The following is a 22,928-nucleotide window of genomic DNA, read 5'->3' as shown; positions in this document are numbered from 1 at the left end:
ATCAAATAAGCTGATTAAGTGCTGACTGCTGGCAAGGCTAGCCGGTTTCCTTCAAGGGAAGATTGTCCAGGCTTTGCACACTTTCACTTCATATGTAGCATTTTAGTGTATAACTAAACAAACAACACTGAACAGAAGGGCTTACTTTAGTTTTCTGATGCTGCCGTCCACAGGCTTGGCAGAACCTGCACCGTCGACAACACCAGTTCTCAAACTGCTCCTGGAGGGGCCGCTCTGACTCCCCCAGGCAAAAAAGATGGAACGGTTCACAGCATACCTGGCAGAAGACAAACTAGATAGAGGAGAAGAGAGAAACAACAAATAGAGAAAGGATGGGTGATAAATACAGACACCGGTAGGATACAGATGGAATTATTAGCATTAGCAAATCGTTTTTTTACCTCAACATTCCCGCTGCTTGCACATAAGAAGCAGAGCACCCGGGGTGTGACAGGCACAGAGCTGAGCAGGCTGAGGCCGCCAGCCTCCCACACCTTCTCCACATCATGGTCCCTCTTGAAATCCACTCTGATACGATGCACTCCGTCGCAGGGCGCTCTGGACTTCGCCTGGCCCCTAGTCGAGGGAGTGCTTAGCCAGTTTAAAGTACTGCTGCTGGTGGGTTTAGTGGTCAGCGGCTATTCGTGTTATTAGACAAGAGGAGAGTGAGAGAGGAGGGTGAATATTATAGGTGAGCATTCCACATATGTGAAAAGGAAAAATATATAAAATACAAGTGACTACTGTTTACCTTGTCTTTTGGTCTCTGTTTAGGTGATGGAGGAATAGGTCGAGAAGTTGGCTTCTTCAACGGCTTTGATTCAACTATGCAAAAGAAACAGGACATAAATGTAAGAATACAGTAAAGTATAAACTATATATTTATTTTACCTTTACTATAGGACATAAGGGTGCACATTTTATCCACCTGTATCTGACATGGTTGTAGTTGAGCTCTGCTGTTGTGATGATTGCTGCTGAGGCTTCTTCTTGAGCTCGCTCAGAGGAATCTTGGGTGAAGCCTCTTTTTTTGAAGGTGCCTGACTGGTGATAGGCCGTTGTTGTTGTTGCTGTTGTTGTTGTTGTTGCTGTAGTTGTTGTTGCTGTAGTTGTTGATGAGATTGCGTCGACTGTGAGGGGGAATTCTGGGCTGAAGATGACGAGGAAGAAGATGATGAGGATGAAGAAGACGATGAAGTGGAAGAGGAGGATGACGATGACGAGGAGGAAGAGGTCGGGACAGACTGCTGCGGTTTGTTTCCCTTCTTGGTGGAGACGCTGCTCGTGACTGAGGGCGGTTTGGAGTCTGGTGTCGGGGCAGGAGACTGGGACTGGGCTGGGACTGTGCTGAGCGCTTGGGGGGGGTCGAGGGGGGCGGGGGAAGATGCGAGGGCTGGAGACGACTGCTTTGACAACGACTGCTGTCTCGACTTCTCCTCTGCCAGCTTGAGTGGGGGAGTGTCACTCTTTTTGCGGGGAGGTTCCTCCTTTGGTGGTGCAGGCGGGGGCTTAGGGCCAGACTCTGAGATCGGACCCTTCACCGGATTGAGAGCCTCCTTCTTCTCAGACAATTTGTTCTTTTTCTTGTCTTTCTTGCCTTTGCCTTGCTTCTGAAGAAACATCTTCGAGGGCATCCACTGTAAGTTCTGACACTTCCTCATCCTGAATAGAGTGACAAAATGTAACTTTTATTTTCTTTAAAATGCAATTATAAATCAATTGGTTATGAAAACTTGGTTAAACATTGTAATAATCTATTGTGACAAACAGATCATGATCTATGACTCACTTGCAGCACTGCTTTTTGATGTTTCGTCCTCCAAATTTAGGCTTGTCGAGACAGTTGGTACAGACACCACAATCCTCTGGAACTTGGCAGCCTGAGCATTGACCACAGCGGCGCGACCGGCGGCCCTTCTTGGGAGGAGCGTCTTGAACAGATTTCTGCCGCGTCTCCCGTGGCTTTGTGGGAGGGGACTGCGGCTCGGCCTCCTCGGAGCCTGCTACTGATGACTTGTCTATAATAAAGGAGAGATCACAAATAGAACATCATTACTGACATAAGATTGTACAGGATATACTCTACTCAATAGGGATTAGATACTGAAAAGTCTTAAGACCTGTCAGAAAAAGCCAGAAAGAAAAGTTATTCCTAGATTGTTGCCAAGCACATATAAGCATGACAATTTTACAATTTTGGAGAAAAAAACACAACTGATTCAGCTGGTAATTTAACAATTCTAAAGAAAGTATTAAGGCTCTTAATATTTTCAATCATTGCCTTTAGGATACACTTGTATCCTTGGTCAATGGACACCTCATTGGCTAAAGCTAAATTGAGCTAGACAAAAACTAGGCTTTTATGTGTTCGTTTTTTTTTTAAAGTAATCCATAGCAAAAGTTTCAACGGGTAGAAATAATTCAATTTAAAACATATTATTTAATGCATCTACTTTGTAACACAATATATAACTGAGCTATTGAGATGTCACTGACATCAGGTCCTCTGGCCTGACAGCAACTCACATGTTCCTACATGGCATGAAAGCAGTCAAAATAACAGGAACGGGGCAGCCAAGCTCTGTTCGCTCCATCACCACTTCACTGTGTACTTGTGTTCTGATTGATGAGTGGATATCTCTGCTCTTGTGATAAGCCTGTCATCACTGCATGGCATGCTGCACAACGTTTCAGAACTCACGCAGGTGTTGGGTCTTAAATAACAAACACTCAGACAGTTCTGTAAGTCAATAATCGTGCCTAACATTAAACCTTTAAAAAACAGCACACTACCAAATACCCTAATAAATATGACAATTAAAGTCATAATCCTGCAAATTTGTAGTTTGGTTTTCATTTTTATAATTTCAAATCTTTAAAATGTTTTCCTGTACTGTCATTATATGAAGTGTTTTATATAAAAGCCAAAGGGTCTATTTTCTAAGGTAGGCCATCTTTATTACACATTCTTTTTTTAGCCCTGGAGTGGTACTCTGATACTGGTTGACTAATACTTGAAACCTATTAAGGATTCTATTGATACAACTGGAAAAACTGAAAATGTGACTGAAAGATATATTGTACTGTATTATTATAACTGAAAATGTGAATGATACTGAAAGATATATTTGACTGTATTATTGTTTGAAACAAAAAAATTAAATGTCTATTAAAAAAAAGCCAAAGGGTCACAGCCCACAGTTATCCACATGCAGGTCAAATAAGAATGAAGTTGAGTGTGCCTCACCATCATTCCCCATGGAAGATAGGATCTTCTCTCTCTCCTCCCAGGGCAAGGCACTAAGGGTGGGCATGTCGTCAGGGAACACTGCCCGGTTACGGCCAAGAGCCACAGCTGCACGACGACATACATGCTTGATGCGTGGACCCCGGACCGAGGCCTCTGAAGAGTCACTCTCTTGACTCTGCACACAAGTAGCACAACAAAAGTAAGAAACTTCCTCATATCAAAAAATAGACACATACACCACCACAAATGTGCAATGCAACAAATCGACATTCTGTTTATGTCCTTAGGATGTCATTTTAATTTGTTGTGAGTGATTCACCTAACTAAATAAAACTCTTTCTCAATAATGAGGATGATGATGATGAGGATGATGATGATAATAATGAGCTGACAGAGGCGATACAAAGTCGAGGCCATGAGTCAACTGGGACAGGGAATTTTTCTTTTCTTGAAAACGTGCGAATACTGCCTATAATTATCTAATGTTTAGATTAGATGAGTATATTCTGGAAAATACTTTAAACAGAACAACCCATGCTGCTTTCTGCATAATGTATGAGGCTACAGAATTCCCCTTGAGTAACCCCCTCTGTGGGACTTTCCTATTATCAAGTTTCACTTTGAGTACAAACACAGATTATTCATAGCATCGTGTAAAGTCACTTGCTTTTGGCATTATGATGAGAACGAGATAAACAGAGAAGCTTTGTTGAGGAGACACAATCACTATAACAGCAAGACATGAACAGAGAAACTGACCTGGCCCTTCATCGGCTCTGCAGGCTTCAGCTTATTCTTCTTTATCTCGAAGAGCTGGGCTTTGGCCTCTCTTAGTAGTCTAACTACACGCTTGTCGGTCACAGGCTGTTTCTCTGCTTGTGCCAACATTGATCCTAGAGAGGAGACAGGGAGCTGTTGTCTGCCTGGCTGCCCTGGAAGGTTTGCTGTCTGCTGGCTAGGAACACTTTGTTTTTCTTTCTCCTTATCCTCTTCCTCCACCTCTACTCCTTTCTCAGAGGGTCTGACTTTCTTGGATAGACGTCCTTTAGCAATGGAGATAGGAACAGTGGAATGGGGCACGCGCACCTCTGAGGAAGCAGTGTCAGAAACCGTGTCAACTGACGTAGACTTTCTTCTACCTGGAGCCTTTTTGGGAGCAATATATAAAAGAGCATCTTCGTCCCTCCCATCAACAGTAAACAGGCTGGAAGGTGCATTGGGGGAGCCATCGGGTGAAGAAACCTTACTTCTCTTCTCCAAATCCTTTCTCCCTTCCCTCTTATTTTCTTTCTCCTTCTCTCGGTTTTTCTCGGAATCCCTTTCTTTGTCCTTTGAAGCAGGTTCCTGGGGAGCAGAAATACATTTTTCTTTACCTCCTTTCCCAGCTCCTCGCCCTGTGTCCTGGGCACTGGAAGGAAAGAGAGGGAAAAGAGGGGAAGAAGTGGATGATGTGGTTGACAAAGGAGGCGCGTTCCCGGCAGCCCCTCTCCTGCTATCAGGTGTCCCTTGTGGGGCCAGACCCATTGATACTGTGGAGAAGGTGCTGAAAGGAGGAGGAGTTAAGGCACTAGTGGCTAGTGAACTTGCAGAAACCCCTGGCAAAGAGCTGGGGTTACTACAGGAGACGGAGCCTGACAGCGCAGACATCTCAGAGGAACCTTTCCCCATAGATATCGGGCCTCCATGGCTGCTGCGTCTGGTCATTGAGTGGGAAGGAGACCGTGGGTGACTGCGTGGTGTTAGAGAGATGAGCCGCCTCCTGCGCCGCGAGCTTCTGTGGGAGCTCGAGGACGTCTGGTGCGGCGAGAGAGAGCCAGGGCTGCTTCCAGAAGATGAGTGAAGGGTAACAGACTCAAAGATTCGAGAGTGGGCCTCGCTGGGTGTGAACCGTGGAGCACGAAGCAACGGGCTCCGCTTCTGTTGTGGAGCATCGAAGCGGGATGAAGAGGGATGTTGGTGGTGGGTGTGTGAGTGATGAGGGGCAAATAGTCGAGTCCCTGTTCCTGCTCCGCTGCCTTGTGCGGGGAACACCACTGGAGCAGCTCCCCCTGCTCCACTCACTCCTTGGGGCAACAGCCCGACGTCTTCAAGTGTGAGAGGCGGGGGGCGGAAGTTGTCAAATATAGGCTTGCGGATGAGGCCTTCCTTGGCATATTTAGCTGAGGAAAAGTACTGCTGCTCAGGGTGGGACAGGGACGTCCAGCGGAAGGTGGGTTCTCTCAAAATCGAGCGGTTTCGTTTGTCTGACAAGCTGGACAGCACTGACGGTCCAGACATGAATTGAGGCATGGGATGAGTCATCCAGGGGGACTGCGAGTGGTGTTCACCGATTGCAGCTGTATTGGAGGAAGTTGACTGGGGAGGCTGTGGAGGGGAGAGGAGAGGGGGAGGCGGAGGTGAAGAAGACGAGGAGGCTGTGGATGAAGCTTGCTGGGAATTTACAAGTGAAGAAGAGGACAACAGCACTCCTGTTGGTGGGCTGATGATGGGTTTTTTAGCCCCAGCGGTTAGAGGCTCTCTCACCCTCTGGATCTGACTCCCCCGGCCCATCAGCTGTCCTCTCCGCCCTCGTCGACTCCTCTCCATCCTCACGCGCTCCCGCTCCGGCTCCGGCTCAGAGGGCGGAGAGGGAGGCCGTGAGCTGTGTAAACGGGTGGCCTCTCTCTCGCCCTGGGAGGAGGGAGAGTGATCCTCTTGCTCTGACAAAGCTTGTGTGGCCTCAGAAGCCTGGGAGTCGCACGATGAATCATCCAAACTGGGGCTGCTGGACCTGGAAGACTCTGCAGAGGAAAGCTGGGAGGAGTGCTGCGACACAGCACTGGAGCCGCAAGACGCCGCACTGCTGCTAAACCGCCCGTTGGCGCCATTGTTGGTGTTGCTGTTGAGCAGACTAGCGGATACTGATGGAACAGCGGGGATCGGGGCAGGAGGTGGAGGAGGGGGGAGGGAGTCAATGGGAGCTGTGGTGCCGCTGCTCGTAGAAGCAGGTGTGGGTGAGACCAGTGCAGGAGACGGTGTAGAGGAGGGGGTGGAGGTGGGTTGGGCAGAGGCGGAGACAGATGAGGCGGCTGCTTCTAACCGTGCTATCTTCATTTGGGGTGGTGGCGTTCCAAAGTTGCCCTCATCTTCAATGAAGCGCTTGGGGGTTTTGATGATGCGAAGAGAGACGGTGCTGACCACAGGCATGATGAACTGCCTAATGTTCTTCAGCTGCGTCTTCCTGATGCCAGTGTCAATAGTTCCTCTCCCATTCCCCCCGATGGTTACAGCTTCTTTCTCCAGACGCTTCTGCGCTCCTTTCTTAGCGCGTTGCAGCAGCTGTTTGGCAATGGTTGCATCAGTGCGTTTTGAAGAGGGGACAATCCTGACAGGCTTTCTATGGCGGGGGCTTTTTCTGAGGCCCACTGTCTTGCCTGGCTTGGAGGGAGACGGGGAGGCAGATGGATTGGAAGAGTCCTGGTGCTCAGCATCACCCACATTCCTCAGCATGGGCTCGTGAGGAGCGTGTGTTTCTGTGCCTCTATCCCCTCTAAAGGCCTTCTGTTTACCTTCTCCATATTCAATGGAGGTAGACAGCTGTGCCGCAGCAGCAGCTGCTTCAGCTTTCAGACGTTCAGCTGAGGGCGGTCGCCCGCGTCTGCGTCTGGGTACACCAGGCAAAGTCTTTAGCCGTGACTTGAGAGGGGCGAGTTTGGTTGCACTCAGCCTCTTCAGGTTTGTAACTTTGGATTCACCCCGCCCACCTTTGGGGAGCTTTGCCTCTGTGTCATGTGGCTGGGCAGAGCCCTTTCTGTCCTTCTCCTCCTCTGTGTCCATGCCCAGCTCAGACCCAGCTGCTCTACTCTCCTCCCCTGCTGCATGGCCGCCTGCACTCCAAGCTTTCTTGCTACTTGAAGACGGAGGTCGACCTCTTCTCTTTTCCCCAGTGCCAGGTGGCCTCCCAGGCAGCCTTTTTACCTTCTCAGCTGGCCTTTCAGGGCCATCAGGTTTTGCCTGTGTGGGAGAGGGAAGGGACGAGGAGGAAGGTAGACTTGCAGCACATTTCAGGGTAGACAGGGCCCGTGGGGGACGTCCTCTAGGCTTCTTTTCCTGTATGGGTGGGGTATCTGATCAAAACAGAGAACAAACAGAGGCCATTTAGTAAGCATGTCATATTTAAAATCTCCTCTCACTGTTATTGGCTGTTATAGGCCTCCATCGGCCATCATGGATGAAACTACTAGCCTTACTGAATTGTTGTCTACATTTTCTTCTGCAATCATATTATTGGATGATTTAAATTGGGACTGGTTGAGGGATACATCTTCACAGTTTAAGCAGGTTTGTGATTCTTTGAACTTAACTCAGCTTATTGATAGTCCCACTAGAATAAACCCTGCCAAACCCAATAACGATACCCTCATAGATATCATTCTAACAAATGCAGCTCATAAGTATGTGTCTGTTGGTGTTTTTCCTAATGATATCAGCGACCATTGTACTATTGCTTGCGTTAGGAGCACTAAGTTGCCCAAAGCCAAGGGCCTTATTGTGCTCAGGCGCTGCTTCAAACACTTCTCTGAGCAGGCTTTCCTACACGATCTGGCGGAGGTTAAATGGCACTTCATAGCGTTAATTCCATCTGTCGATGTTGCCGTCCAATTTTTTATTGATCTCTTTTTATCGACAATTAATAGACATGCCCCCCTTAGAAAATTCAGAGTTAAGAATAGGAACACTCCATGGTTTACTAGAGAATTATCTGATCTAATTCATGATCGAAATAAGCAATGGTCCTTAGCTAGAAAGTGTAACACTAGTGATGACTGGCTTCTTTTTCGTGTCCTCAGAAATGAATGTTCAGCCCTTGTTAAAAAAGCTAAAGCTGATTACTATCTGAGCTTAACCACTGATTGTTTTAATGACCATTCTAAGTTCTGGAAAACAATTAAATCACTTCAGAACAAGAAGGTTTCTAGTTTCCCAAAAAATCTGAAGGTCAGTGATTCTTTTATTTCAGATTCAGATGGTATGGCTAATGCTTTCAATGCTCACTTCAAAAAGGCTGGTCACATTTTTGATGAGCAAGTCATGACTCTCTAAATGGTCGTACTCACAGCCCAAATCAAGAGATGAACTCCCCTGTTTTTGATTTAGCTTATTTCTCTGTCTCTGAAGTCTTACAGGGTTTGCAATCAATTGATCCTAAAAAGTCTGACGGGCCTGACGGCCTCGACCCGTTATTTTTTAAAATTGCAGCTCAGATTATAGCACAACCAGTAACTGATATTTTTAATCTCTCCCTGTCCACTCACACACTGCCAGCTGTGTGGAAGCAAGCTCTGGTATCGCCCCTCTTGAAAGCTGGTGATCCCACGGAGTTAAATAACTATCGTCCTATCTCAAATCTTTCTGTGTTATCAAAGATTCTTGAGTCCCTAGTTTCTACTCAGCTAAAACTTTTTTTAAATTCACACAACATCCTTAACCCTATGCAATCTGGATTCAGATCAAAGCACAGTACTGTGACTGCCAGTCTGAAAGTCTTAGACGATATTAAGGCTGCTTTGGATAACAAATCTGTTTGTGTTGCATTGTTTATTGACCTAGCCAAAGCATTTGACACTGTAGATCACCACATTATGTCTAATGTTATGTTGATGTCTCGTTTCGGTCATAATGCCATTTGCTGGTTTCAGAGTTATCTAACCGACCGTACTCAATGCGTCAGGTTGGGTAGTACTGTCTCTGAGCCTGTCACCTTGGAGAAGGGAGTTCCACAGGGCTCTATTTTGGGGCCCTTGCTCTTTTTATTATATGTAAACAATATTTGTAATCAGATGCAATTTTCTACCTATCATATGTATGCTGATGACACTATTGTATACTCATGTGCTGCTTCTCTGGATATGGCCGTTTCCAATTTAAAATCTGATTTTATCACGCTGCAGCATGCACCTCTTGATTCCAAACTGCTTTTGAACAGTAAGAAAATCAAAGCAATGCTTTTTGCTCCCAAGGCAGCGTCTTCTTGCCTCTCTATTGACACCCTTGATGGCGTCTCCGTTGAGTTTGTCGATACCTACAAATATCTTGGCTTTTGGTTGGACAGTAATCTGAACTTCAAATACCATATTGAAGTTCTAACAAAGAAATTGAAATTCACTCTTGGCTTCCTTTACAGACTTAAATGTTGTTTTTCAACTTCATCCCGTAAAAGGTTGGTCTCTGGCTTATTCCTATCCCAGCTGGACTACAGTGATACCATTTATAGATTTGCCTGTCCCACTGTTTTGGCCAAACCTGACCCACTCTACCATGCTGCACTGTGTTATAAATATATATCAAATGCACCCTATAGGACTAATCATTGCAAACTGTATAGCCTAACTGGATGGTCCTCACTTACTATGCGTAGGATGCAGTATTGGTTTTTATTAATGTATAAAGCCATTTTAGGTAAGCTTCCACTGTACATATGTGCCAGATTTGCTCCAGTTTGTGACTCTTACAACCTCAGATCCAGTGCCTGGATACGGTTCCAGGTACCTGCTGTGCGGACTGAGGCTGGGAAAAGGAGTCTTTTTTATTATGGTCCTTGCTCTTGGAATGACCTTCAATCACGCCTCAAACTGACGGCACTTGTCTCAATAGCATGTTTTAAATTAAAGTTGTCTGAGGTCCTTACCACCAGCTGCTCTTGCAGTAATAAGTAGTACACCTTTCTTACTGTCCTAATGTGCACAATGTAGTGACTGCTTTTTTGTCTTTTGTTTTCTTAGTTATGTTCTCTGTATTTTATATGTTTGTGTTATGTGTTCTGTGTAACGTTGCTGCCTTCTTGGCCAGGTCAGCATTGCAAATGAGATTCTATCTCAGTGCTTTTATCTGGTTAAATAAAGGTTAAATAAAAACAAATACAAAAATAACCTGTTTGTGCGTAGGCATCTTAAGAGAAGAGTAAAGTCACTTTACCTGATGGGGGTGTTGAAGGGCTCTGTATTCTTTCCTGCTCAGCAACCGGTGCAAATCCTCCAAATGCTTCTTCCTAGAAATAAAAAGAAGATTATGAATGTTTTGCGACCATATCATTTTGCTAAAATACAGGGAAGAAGCAATGTTGGTTAACAAGTCAAATTTACAGCATCTATCATGGCACAAAGTAAGTTTGAAGTTGGCCAGATATGCAAAGGTTGAGTCATTTTTGAAGTGACTCAAATGAAACCACACTACGGGCTAGAATGATGTCCTGAATCTCACTTTCACCTGCTTGCTTTCTCTGGTGCTCACACATTTCAATGGCTTTTGGGATGACATGCTTGCACTTAAAGGATGCTCAAACCACAACCGAAAAGACAAATCTAACTTGGTGTCTAACATGTTGCACTGCGTTCCAGCTCCCTGAGTGAACACTAAAACGCTATGGTAGTTGATCTTACACAGACAGCTCTAAAGACAGCTAGAGTAAAAAGAAAGGAAAGAAAAAAATGCCTATATTCTTACTGTAGAGCAGTCTTATGAGGTTTTAATGCTTATTAACTATCAGCTTATGAGCTTTCCACTCGCGAGGCCAAACATGTAAGGCTTGTGGCTTACCACCAGAGGTAAGGAAACACTGTTGCCTAAATGTAAAGGGTTTATCATATGTGAGAAACTTGGATGGATGTAAAAACTAAGAATTGGTTATACTTAAATGTGGCTCAGCTTTGACAACCTCTAAAAGCATCTACACTTAACTGTTACTTTGGTTACTATCCTAACATTACCCCAACGGTTTATTTCCCAAGAAATTGAGAGGACTGTTCATTAGTTCTAGATTTTTTCAAACGGAAGGAAATGACTGGCCTGTTAGTTACGTTCACTTAAAGGGCATCACCAAAGACATGAGGAGTCATGCTTCAGTCACCAAGAATGTCTATACCAAATGTCATTCAGTCCATTCCTCAAATAGTTGGCCGGATATTATACTTTATTATACTATATTTTGACAGTTTGACCTTTTATGAATCACTCATGTCACATTTTTCCACTGAAACACATGGGGTTTAAAGATTTCCTCATAAAAGTATCTCCGTGTGAATAGTATCTTATCACCTCAGTGGAATCAAATATGTTTAAAAAAACACCAACAAAGCCTAATCGCCCATCTGTCTGGTCCTAGGATCTAATCGTGTGTCAATAGGCATGTGAGAACCTCACATGGCAGATGTAACAGGATGTGTAATCAATGAAGTGCCATGTTCTTGCACAACCAACACATGAAAGCTTTAGCGCAAGTTCAATAAGGAAGACCTAACAATGAGCCACTAACACGTCACTCTATTGCTCCCTCCCCCCTCATTAAATACGAGGGCGTCACCCCTCAGCAGCCAATTGCTGCACATGCTAAATTCCTTAAATGCCTGCTCTTCCTCCCTGTCAGTTGTCATTTCAGGTGACCACACGCAAGCAGCAGCAGGGCTTCGTCCCAGCTCCAGACATTATTCATCAGCTCCGCAGTCTTGCGGATTAAGCTACAGGCGGCGTCCCCCAGTCGGCTAGCGGTTCCAGCCGGCCGCCCCGCAAACCCGGATGCGGGAGGAAAAGACAAGGAAATCGGGCTCCACGGAAGTTCCTCCGGCTTAATGGAAATGGGCTACTTCACGCAAACAATTGACGCACGCCTTCAGTCTCTCGAGGGCATCACTGGCATCAGGGCCGCTCAAATGCGGCGCTTCCGGCTTCACGCGGAACGGGTCCTCATCGCATGCGAAGCTTTACCCATTCTGGCTTCAACCACAACCCCTCCTGCAGGCAGGCAGGCAGGGCTCAAGCTACATCCCATTGAAGCTACTTCCTCCTGCTCCTCACCTCTAAAACAGGCGTCAGGGTAGCGCTGGCAAGAGGCAGTTGCAACAAATTCACGAGATGTTTCGTTATATTGTTATGACATTTGGGTCATGCAGAGCGAGATCGCTACCCCTTTAAGAGAGGGGTGTGGCGCGTGCATGTGAGCGTGGGTATGGTAGACCGAGCGGTATACATGTTTTCTAGAAATAAACGAGGCAGCAGAAAAAGGAAGGTCTGTGATCTTGCGAAACAGAAGAGCTAAATAAATGCAACGACCTCCCAAGAAGAGCTCGCCTCTCTCCAGTCTTTCCGATAAAATGGGTTATTGAACCCGAAGCGTGTTGCTTCTGCCCTGGGAGACGACAGAGAGTCATCCCCCCCGTTTCCTCGACTACGGTCTGGGAGCCGACAGGAAGTTCAATACGATGCATTGCTACCTTTAGTTCAGGGTAAGGTGAGTTCCAGGCAGTGTTGGGTGTTACAGTATGGAGTTTCAGTAACGTATTACTTGCATTACTAATGCAGTCCGGGTAATTACTACCCATTACAATGCTCAGTAACTAACGCAGTTTCAAGCTTCAACACAGCGTTACCTGAAATGAATGGCGCCAACTCATTTCTAATATGCAAAAGACAAACAAATGCGTCTATGATGTATTTTCGATCAGACGAGATCTCTCTCCCCCGTCTGTGTGCGAGGGGGCGGGGCAGTTTACACACAAGCAGCTGCTACATGCACCGGAGCACACTGCGGAGGTGGCGGAGAGAACGCGCTCCGAGGTGTGGTTAAACTTTACCCGTCTCGACGTGGAGAATGCTCGTTGCCAAAAGTGCAATAAGAGTTTAGCAATTTGTCTAAACATTTATCAAAAGTGCAGCACATTCAGACGGAGGAATGCACCGTTTTCGACTGTCTAGCAGCTCTGTAGCCCCATCCACAAGTAACGTTTCCACGTCAGGTGTTATGTATGCTAGCAGCAACACACGGAGTTAACTAAATTATACAAACATGGGTTAATGATTAGAGGAAACGGAGTTATTTATTTCGTTAAAAAAAAAAAACAGCTGTGGGGCGCAGGGCCACACCTCCCCTTTCTGCCCTTCAGTGCCTCTCTCCGGGCCTAGAGTCTTTCCCACGCCGTTTTCCGGGAATAATAGTCAAAGCCGTCAGGAGCAGCATAGGCAAGACGAGAAGATTTGTCACAACTTTAACGAAAACGTCTGCTCCCACCCATATTGTACATTCCTCCACATCTGCAGTTTCTGCAAGGACGCTCATCCGAGGTCTGTATGCCCCAGGCGCAACCGCAGCTTTGCCACTACCTCACGCCAGGAACCACGTGGCAAATAATCTTTCGAACCATCCCCCCCCCCTACCCCCATTAACGCCACACATTAGCAGCGGCCGTATCTACTCACTCAGACACTCAATGAGTCTTCTTTGTTTTTTTTATTCACGGATGCTGCCCCATCCGTGGTTCTGGGGGGTTTCTTTCAGGGAGAAAGAGAAGTTCATGTAAGATGATAGAAGACAGTCTAATCACCCAATCAAGTGCATCTATGTCTCACCGTGGCGTAATTAAACTGCTAATTAAGCTAGTCCCATATCATGAGTCATGTTTCAGTATTTACCTAAGCATACATCATTTTATGCTGCGCATATTGCACTCATTTATATTTTGGTTTCATGTTCACATGGCTTACGATAAGCCAGGGTATGACATTCATGTATCATTGTATTCAAGCTAACAGCTGCATTACATTGTCTACATCTCCCTCTTCGCCCGGACATCGGCTTGTGCCGGCAATCCAAGATCTCTCCAGTTTACCTATGGTAAACATGCATATAACTGGTGGTGGTGTCTTAATAGCATTTCAGGGCTTCGTCCAGGATAGGTGCAGCAACCCTGCCGCAATCAAGGTAATTATTCCTCATCCCTACAACAACCAGACGGCCATCCAAGATCTCTCTTACCTGGTATTTATGCATTTTAGTGGTAGTGTTCATCTGTGTATGTTTAACCCTGCATCGCAGGTCATCGACCATCATGTCGGCAATGTTTAGTGGTAGTGTTCACGTAAGCCCGGCGCTGATCCCGGCCGTCGGCCTCCGGGTCAGCATCTTATGATGTACAGTAAGCCCGGCAGCGATTCCGGCCGTTGTTTAGTGGTAGTACGTAAGCCCGGCACTGATTCCGGCCGTCGGCTCTCGGGTCAAGCATCTTACCCCCTAATCCCACCAGGAGCGTCTGCGCTGCGTTGCGCTGCGTTGCGCTGCGTTGCGCTGCGTTGCGCTGCGTTGCGCTGCGTTGCGCTGCGTTGCGCTGCGGCGTTTTTAGCGATCGCGGCCACTCTAGTCAATGGGTGCTATTCCACCAGACACACTGCGCCGCGGCTCGAAGCGTCCCAGAAGCTCCTCGCCGCAAGGAATTTCTAAAATATAGGATGAATCCTATTTTTGACGCGGCGCAGCGCGGCGCAGGCAGGAAGTGGAATGTTCATCCAACAACTGCGAGGCTGCACACAAGACGCAACGTTTTGAAACGCGCCTGGTGGGTTAGGACGCAGGAGGAGGTCGCAGCACGCCGCAGCGCAGACGCTCCTGGTGCGATTAGGGGGTTATGATGTACAGTAAGCCCGGCAGTGATTCCGGCCGTTGTTTAGTGGTAGTGTTCTCGTAAGTCCGGCGCTGATTCCGGCCGTCGACCTTTGGGTCAGCATCTTATGATGTACAGTAAACCCGGCAGTGATTCCGGCCGATTGTTTAATCTCTCATTTCATCCATAGATCACCGCAGTCAGCCCACAAGGTAAGAAACTCATTACAGCTCAGTATGTCATACTTCACTTCTTTGGGGGTTTCTTCGGAGCGGTTATTTCCCTCCTGAATGATTATCCTGCAAACCGGGGCCTAATCGCCAAACACCATTCCATTCTCCTGTCGTATTATCATGGCAATCATTTCATTCATATGACGTGTAACAATAAATATGTATTCCTTACATCACGTCTCTCCGGTTTGAAATGCTATACTCCAAAAACAAATGCAACATGAGTTGCACTTGACATTTCAATTTCTAAAGTATACCTAATTTTGATGATGGTGGGGGAACATTTTTTGTAAAAGTGGTATGTACAGTGACTCCATCGTTCTTCTCATACTTCAGTAAAGCTTTGAAATATGCAACAGAGAAACCACTGGAGGATGATTCAAAATCTTTAGTATGCTGATCCTGCTTGCAATCAGTGTGTGTTTAAGAGTGGAGGTGAGCATGTCATTTCATCTTTATTTATAGAAGCGTGTGGGGATGCAGTGGAGGTCTCGTTGGCCCAGTTTGTAGAGCAGCTGCTATCCAAAGTGTAGTCCATGCAAGTGTGTGTACATGCAAACTGATTTGTACCAGCTACGACTTACACGCATTGTAATGTGAATAATTGATTCTTAAATGTGTCTGAAACACGCTCACTTTGGAATCTAATTAATACATATTAAAACCAATAATGTGTGCTACAAAGCTGCCTGTTTCATCTGTTGTACATATAAACAAACAATAACAGACAGTCCTGTTTATACTGGCAGGCAATACTGATGTCAGCATCCACTACTCCTCATCTCCTTAGGCCTCTCTCTCCTCCCCTCTCCTCAATATACTACCAGCATCCCCTCCTCTCCGAGCAAGCTTCTGCTCTTGGTTGGTGTTGTTGCAGAGTGGAGGGGGGCGGAGTACCAATGGCCAGCTCTGACTCGCTGTAATAGTGCGAGTAACCGTCAATGACATCACAGCATGTATGCGCACATGTACCTCCTGAATCTGTCAACTACACGTGCCACACGGTTGGAGGAAGAAAAAAACCTGCATACCCTGCGCGTGAACTGCACAGCAAGATGTAAACAAGCAGAACATAGGAGTGAGGATGCGGGGGAGGGGAGCACAGGCGAGGCAAACATGAGTGAAAAGAGGAGGAGGACTGTGGGAGGAGGGTGGAGAGGAGGAAAAGAGACAAGGAAGCAGCATCTTGACCACATGCACCATCAACAACAGAGGAAGCGCAGTCGTCTCCTGGGAGCATTGAGGATGAAAGGGGTTTGGGGTTTCAACATGCTCATGCAGAAGCTTGCCAAATCCCAATCTAAACAGGCCTCCCACACACTACAAGCCTCCTCTTTCCTTCCCTGCCATGCTCCCAACACATATTCAGCCAGTCACTCATTGCTTGCTCGCGCGCTTCCACCCCGCCCACTGGCTGCTGAGCACAGAGCAGCAGCGTGTGAAACACCAGGGTCACCATGAGCTGTAGGGCAGACACAGGGAGGGAACTTTAAGAAGTAAACACTGTAGTACACTAGCAAGGTTCATGTACTTCCCTTTCCTTGCGGGTTAAAAAGGTTACTTAAGGCCCACAGTTTCTCTTTGCTCCTTTCTATTTTTGCAAAAATTGTTCAAGTGGTTCTTCTTAATTTGCTGTCAGTCTCAGCATGAAACCCTGAGCTGTTTCACCTCCTGCTGATTTGTCCCATCTCATGTTACTGATCAATGTAAAAAATACTTTATTTAAATCACTAAAAGATTAATAAAAGTAAACTGATCGGAGTCATTGTGGAAGCCAAATTAGCACATGATGCAGAAGTCAGGGACTGTCCCTGAAGGTTTGAGACGGATGTGAATCTATATAACGTTTCACAGCATTTTCTCACTAACAGGACTTTTACTGTCTTTCAAGATAATATTTAGGAGAAATCAAACTGGTTATAGGCAAATCGTTTTTCCAGATTCAGGATTATTATTATCCATTATCCTTGCTTTAACCCAGGGGTGTCAAACTTAAGGCCCGGAGGCCAAATCCGGCCCGTGACTTAACTTCATGCGGCCCCACAAGAGCTTGCAAAGAATATAATATGTTTATTTTACGGTTACATGCCGATTTACAGAAGCAAGTTGCCCATAAACTACATGTCCCACAATGCATCTCAAATATGCCTTTTTCTTAGAATTTGACACTTTTTTCAAAATTTGACTTTTCTTAGAATTTGGCCTTTCTTTTTAAATCATTTTGTGACATGCTCACTGAAGAGAGTTGCAATTATTTGCCCTAGACTTCTGCTTTCAGATGTAGTTAATTATGAAGTTATTCCCCTATCCGATAATAATCCAATGCAGAGGCAATAATGTAATATAATACATTATTTTATATATCTTAAAGTTACAACCGGCCCTTTGACTGCAACCTTAATGCTGATGAAGTTGAGTTTGACACCCCTGCTTTAACCTAAGAGTTACTTTTTGCTTAACAAGTTGTTTTCTGAAATGCAACTTCATTTTTAATGACGGAATATAAGACTTTGATAGATTAAGACTCATTTACAGTAACAACCACAGTTAGTCTTCATTAGAAAAGGTATGTGCATACAGCTCTAACATGCAGATGCTCATGGGATTAAAAACTGACCAAATAACGGAAGCAGATAAAACCAAGTTTATAAACCAAAAAAAAACTCTTATCGTAATCAGCCGACCATTTCCGCTGCAATACTATTGCAGCTAATTAGCAATACCTTACTACAGTACCTTCACTGGCAACATTAAGAAAAGTTATTATTACATTTAACTTTCATGCATTTCCGTCTCTCTAGTGCTCCAGGAAAATATTCATAATCCGTAAAGAGATGCATTTTCTTGTGATAAGAATTAGGGGGTTTGTACACAAAACATAACTGTATGGAAACGAGGTTAGGGCCAACATAAATGACTGTACAAGACACGATGTAATGACATTGTTTGAGTTTGACTGGAAACCCAGGCCCAGCAGTTACTGTATGCGACACCTGCCTCACCCACAACCAAACTGCCTCACACACCCCAAGCCTCAGATCCCCCCTTGTAAACGGATGATAGTGTGATCCACTTTTTTCAAAGTTTCCATTTATGAATCACCATCCCAATTATACTATAATAGAATAAAGAACAAACCATTAATGCATACATCTTAGTAAAAGAAAGTTACCTTTTTACGCAAACAGAACAGTGGTATCTGCATTTTCAGAACATTAAAACATAACACAAAATGAACTACTGTGATGAAATCTTATATTACAGTATAACAATAAAAAGGGCTAAATTGATTTAAAATGTTGAGGTTTTTCTACTTTGACAAAACAGGAGGAGGAAAGGGTTGAGGTGAATGTGACTCAGACTGAGTGGAGGATGTAAGAGAACATCTTAAGAATCCTTTGTAGTCTGAAAACAACATTTTCCGTACACATTCCTGAAATATTTCCTCTTGAATTCAGCGTACACACCGATGCATCATCCCTTCGTGTAATGTAAATTGGCGATGAGCAAATACTCCTATATGCCCCTCTGATGACACATTTCTAAGAAAGGCCACAGAGGACTTCCAAGAATACCTCTAACTAGATACAACTATGCAAATATGAGTAATGCCAAAAGGCATGTGTGTGAAAGACACTTCTCAGAACATCTTGTTTCCTTTACTAGATGAAACAAACAGTTGCACTACTTTGTGAGCCCTGTCAGCCCACAGCAAAAGGTGGACATTTGTTTTTTCAAGTGTCCAAACAATAAGTGTAAAATGTTCACATTTGCTCAACAGCACATAGACCAAAACAAACACCCTCCAAGGCAAGATGACTCCTCTTGCTACACCGTAGGACAGTCAACGGACAAAGACAAACAGACTGATTGGCAGTGGCACGTGCACACGGTTTCTCTCTAGTTCTCACGCACGGAGACACACACACACCAACAAACAAATACACTAACACAGGCTGGCAGAAATACACAACCCCTCCTACCCACCCATGCAAGCAGCTTGAATTGAAGTTCTAATCAAACTAAAGACAAAGAAGTCACGCCTACTCCTGAGTGCAAAAAGGGGTATAAAGTCTGAGGGACACTCCTACCCCTAACACACACACACACACACACACACAAAGAGTAAGAAAGACAACACAATTGCCGCCTTTCTCCCAGTCAGGCAACTCCTAAAGCATTCTGCTGTTGCCGAATAAAGCCATGGATGGGAGGGTCTGTGACTAATTCTCCTCCCAGCGTTGTCCCGTTGGAAAGAGGGGGGTCGCCCCACACTCTTTGATATCCCTGCCTGTGCTCTTTCAGCCGCCCGCACTTTGTGAGAGCTAGAATAAAAGCAGACACAAAGCTTCCTGCTCCAATCCACACGCTGTCTCGGGGATGGGTAAGCGGGTGGGGAGAAAAGGATGAGGGGGGTTCCATTTAAATAGGCCAAACACCTGCTGGACTGAAGCCCCTTCCGCTCAAACACACTATTTCTCTCAAACCAGTGAGGCACAGAGATGATTGGGTTTAACCATCTATTCAGCAGCACTTTTGTATGAGCGATTAAACATTGGTAATAATCTGTGAGTGGAATACATGCAGCAGAAGGCATGATTTAATGGACCAAGAACAAAAAGGGAAAATGAGGAAAACTCTGATGAGGTGGACAGTGAGTGGGAGTTGAGGTTTTGATGGTAGGGGTGATAAGGTCACATTTGCAAAAAAAATCGACATGGACTTCACGCAGCACCAAAAAAAAGCAACGCCAATTTGGCCGGATCAAGAAAATGAATTCCCTACACACATACAAAAGCTAACAAATGCCTTCATTTAGACAGCTACAGCCGACAAGCACCCCTTTGAGCCACCCCAATAGGCTTAGTAATCCATTCCAAAGTGGCAGCTGTCAGAAGAAAAGTTGCTCTGCCTCTCAGACGGGGTTGCGTTTGTCTGAAGTGGATTTGGGTCTTTCTTCCTGCATGGAAGAAGGAGGGGTGGCCAAGTGTCCGGCTGGCGCTCTGTTCAGGGTCGCCCTGTGGGCTCAGCAGGCTGCAGTGAGCCTGAACAATCCTGCTCTGCTCTGGTCAGACAGACACCACACTGCCCATCAATAAAATCACCATGCTGTGTCTGCAACTCCCATAGGTTTCAGGTTCCATGGGGATTCAATGGCCCAGTCTGTCTCCTTACATCCAAAATACTGCTTAACTCTCATTCACTGCAGGATGGAAAGGCAGGACTCTTTAGAAACTTAAAAAGCAATTCATTAAACAGGTGATGTTTCACGTAACATTAATGTTTATCTGAAATATCATGGGATGTAAAACACACATGCATGTAAAAAAATCAAGGAAATCCACATGCTGTGTCTGAAATGTTTATATCATTGAAGTTGCACTGGATTGTAATGTCTTTGTGTACACACAATCCAAATACTGTTAATCTCACTCATTTTCAGTCTTTCAAAGAAGTTTATTTTAACACACAATTGATATTTTAAGTCAAACTTATGTAAACTAAATCAACATGCTTTGTCCACAATCTGCATGGGCCTATATAATACAAGTTCCATAGATGTATTGGTCCAGTCTGCCAGTGCCTACATCCAAATACGGATATATTGTCTTTATTGACATAGTTACCTAATAAGTTATTTGCTCACATATATTATATTTTATAACAAATAAATCATGTTTCTATTGCATGCATAGTGTAAAATACTATTTTATAAAATACATCCAAAAATATATGTAAATATTCTGCTGCCGAGCTATACAATGACTTATTATATTCTCATTATAACTATTCAAAAATATATGCACACATGTTTTCTAAAGTTCAGAATAAGAAAACGGAATATCTAACTAGAAAGCATGTAAATACTGCTGTGCTACAACCAAATAAGCCGTCTGTGGAGCAGTGGAGCTACTGGTAAACATCCCCACACAGTGTACTCCCACTGCAATGAACGCATGCTGCTCATCATGGAAGAGGAAGATGGTAGTTCGCTAAGGCGAACACACCCCCACATCACACGGCCCGTCAAGAAGGGGCTCGTTGTTATTGTAGGCAGCCCTGCACACGCTCTGTCACTAGAAAGTATCGTTTCTCTAATAAAAACGAGACGAATCACACACCAAACCCTGACGATACACTCTTAGTAAGGCATTGGAACACAGAGGAGAGTGATTTTGAGATGTGGCTGTGTATCAGACGGCTTCTCCAAGCATGATAAAAACCGATATTATTTTTGGTAATAGCTCAGTACTGGCTGTGTAGAGAAGGGGAAAACATGTCCACCTCCCATTTTCCTATGCATCAGCAATAGCCCCGATGGCTAGCGTGGCGGAGTGCGTAGCATGGTAGCTGTCCTAGCTTAACACCAAACAGCAATGGTAATGATTTAGTTTTGTGCATGATATCCGCCAACTTTGGCTAGTATGTATTAACCCGATACGTAGCATAATGCTGACCGGAGGTAAACACAACAACCTCCCGAGCAAACCTGCAACTTTAACACCGCTTACGACATGATAATAATGGTGTAGTATTAGCTGTTAGTAGACAGCTAGCCTGCGAGCTAACCAATCAGCTATGTTAGCCAAGCATTGCTATAAGGTTGACACCTCAATGCAAACAGCCAGCATTCGAGGTCTTGTTGTAAATATTAAGATTTTTTTTGGGCAAAAATGCCCTATATGAAAACCCTAACAGGTAAAGTGGTTAATTAAAAACCCTTTCAGGGGTTAGGTTGCAGACAGACGCTAAGTTCACGTTAGCTTGTTACAAACCACAATTGTGGACCTCCTTAAAGTTGACATCTCTTGTTTTCAAACACATTACAGGTTATCTTGAAGGACCCATGCTATAACACCACAATGAACCCTCGTTATTACAAACATTCACCGATGTTTATTTCATATTTCACTGTAAAAAATAATATTAATGCTAACTGATGATAACTTTCACTGTGTTGATGTACATGAATTAGAAGGGAACATGCTCAGCCTTAAAGGCTTCACGTCAAGCTAATGTCAAGAAGCTAACTATTATACCATTTGTACAGCTCAGTTGCATACTGTGTTAGTCATATAAATATCGCCTATAAAGGGTTAGGTGTTTATTGTATTGCATGTTTTAATTAACTAAATTACACCAGTGTTTCTCTACAGTGTTTTGGTCGGGTTAGCAGACCAACGTTAGCACCAGTCCAACAAGCTGTGTGGATGTAGCCTGTCCTCACACTCCTCTGAGGGGAAGAAAACTTTATTTCCAGTAGGACCGTTGTGACTATAAATCTGAGAAACATTGGGTGTTTGTGTTGTTTAAAACCAAAGTCAACGTAATAACGCCTTACTGTAGAGTTTAAGGCCAAACAACCAACTCAAAGTTAACTGAGCATCCTGGAAATGACAAGTTTGCTTACAGTCACACTTAACGTTATGAGGAGGAAAATATGGTAAACGGTTGGGCAGAGTAACCGTTAGCCGTTCATCTGAAACGGGCTCTCCGTATTACCCGTGGCCGGCATTGGTCTAACCGATGCTCCCGGGTTACAATGATGCTGTCCGGTGCTGTGCTTACCTCCCCGCTGCTCGAGTCACTCGATTCCCCCAAAACATCCCGAAATTTCTGCAGGTTGCTCCCGATAACCGAAGAGACCTGTAGTGCAGCATCAAACCCGGGTCCGAGCCCAGCTGCGATAGGGTGGGCTCCAGAGACATTTCGCAGAGAGGCAGTAACCCTAATTCGGCCCGCTCTCCTCCCGGTACCGGAGTTGCAGCTCCCTCCGGGCCGAGCGGGGAACCGCCACCGACAGCTGTGCGCCATTTTACACTCTCTGCCTGTCTGCCCTGCGATCAGAGATACCTCGGTGGGCGGAACCCTAACCCAGCACTCCACATAAACAACCTCTACCACAGCGCTGCGCTCTCACTGGCCGACACGTCGTTATGCAGGTTGCGGGGCGGAACTGAAGTAACCCCGACAATGCATTTTCTCAGCGGCCCTGTTCAGACTCTGCATGGCTGAATCCAAATCAGGTTCAGGGGCTTT

The 22,928-nt window shown here is 45.2% G+C and overlaps 1 protein-coding gene across 6 annotated transcripts in view; it reads right to left on the bottom strand.

Moving 5' to 3' along the window:
• The window catches only part of kmt2a (lysine (K)-specific methyltransferase 2A), a 48,833-nt gene extending 26,059 nt beyond the window's left edge, over positions 1 to 22,774 (bottom strand). For 5 of the 6 annotated variants that reach the window (XM_034225665.1, XM_034225666.1, XM_034225669.1 and 2 more), the window contains exons 1-9: positions 22,458 to 22,774; positions 10,205 to 10,277; positions 4,010 to 7,356; positions 3,248 to 3,425; positions 1,790 to 2,018; positions 929 to 1,662; positions 752 to 825; positions 402 to 638; positions 146 to 292 (exon numbers count right to left, since the gene is read on the bottom strand). In XM_034225665.1, coding sequence (XP_034081556.1) covers positions 146 to 292; positions 402 to 638; positions 752 to 825; positions 929 to 1,662; positions 1,790 to 2,018; positions 3,248 to 3,425; positions 4,010 to 7,356; positions 10,205 to 10,277; positions 22,458 to 22,703 — 5,265 coding nt within the window. In that variant the 5' untranslated portion in view covers positions 22,704 to 22,774. The remainder of the gene's footprint in view (positions 1 to 145; positions 293 to 401; positions 639 to 751; positions 826 to 928; positions 1,663 to 1,789; positions 2,019 to 3,247; positions 3,426 to 4,009; positions 7,357 to 10,204; positions 10,278 to 22,457) is intronic. The other variant, XM_034225668.1, reaches the window with a different exon arrangement.
• Between the last annotated feature and the right edge of the window lie 154 nt (positions 22,775 to 22,928).

Source organism: Gymnodraco acuticeps, unplaced genomic scaffold, assembly GCF_902827175.1.
Source record: "Gymnodraco acuticeps unplaced genomic scaffold, fGymAcu1.1, whole genome shotgun sequence".
NCBI lineage: Eukaryota > Metazoa > Chordata > Actinopteri > Perciformes > Bathydraconidae > Gymnodraco > Gymnodraco acuticeps.
The sequence above is the reverse complement of the archived record's forward strand: the minus strand, read 5'-3'. Positions and strand labels throughout refer to the sequence as shown.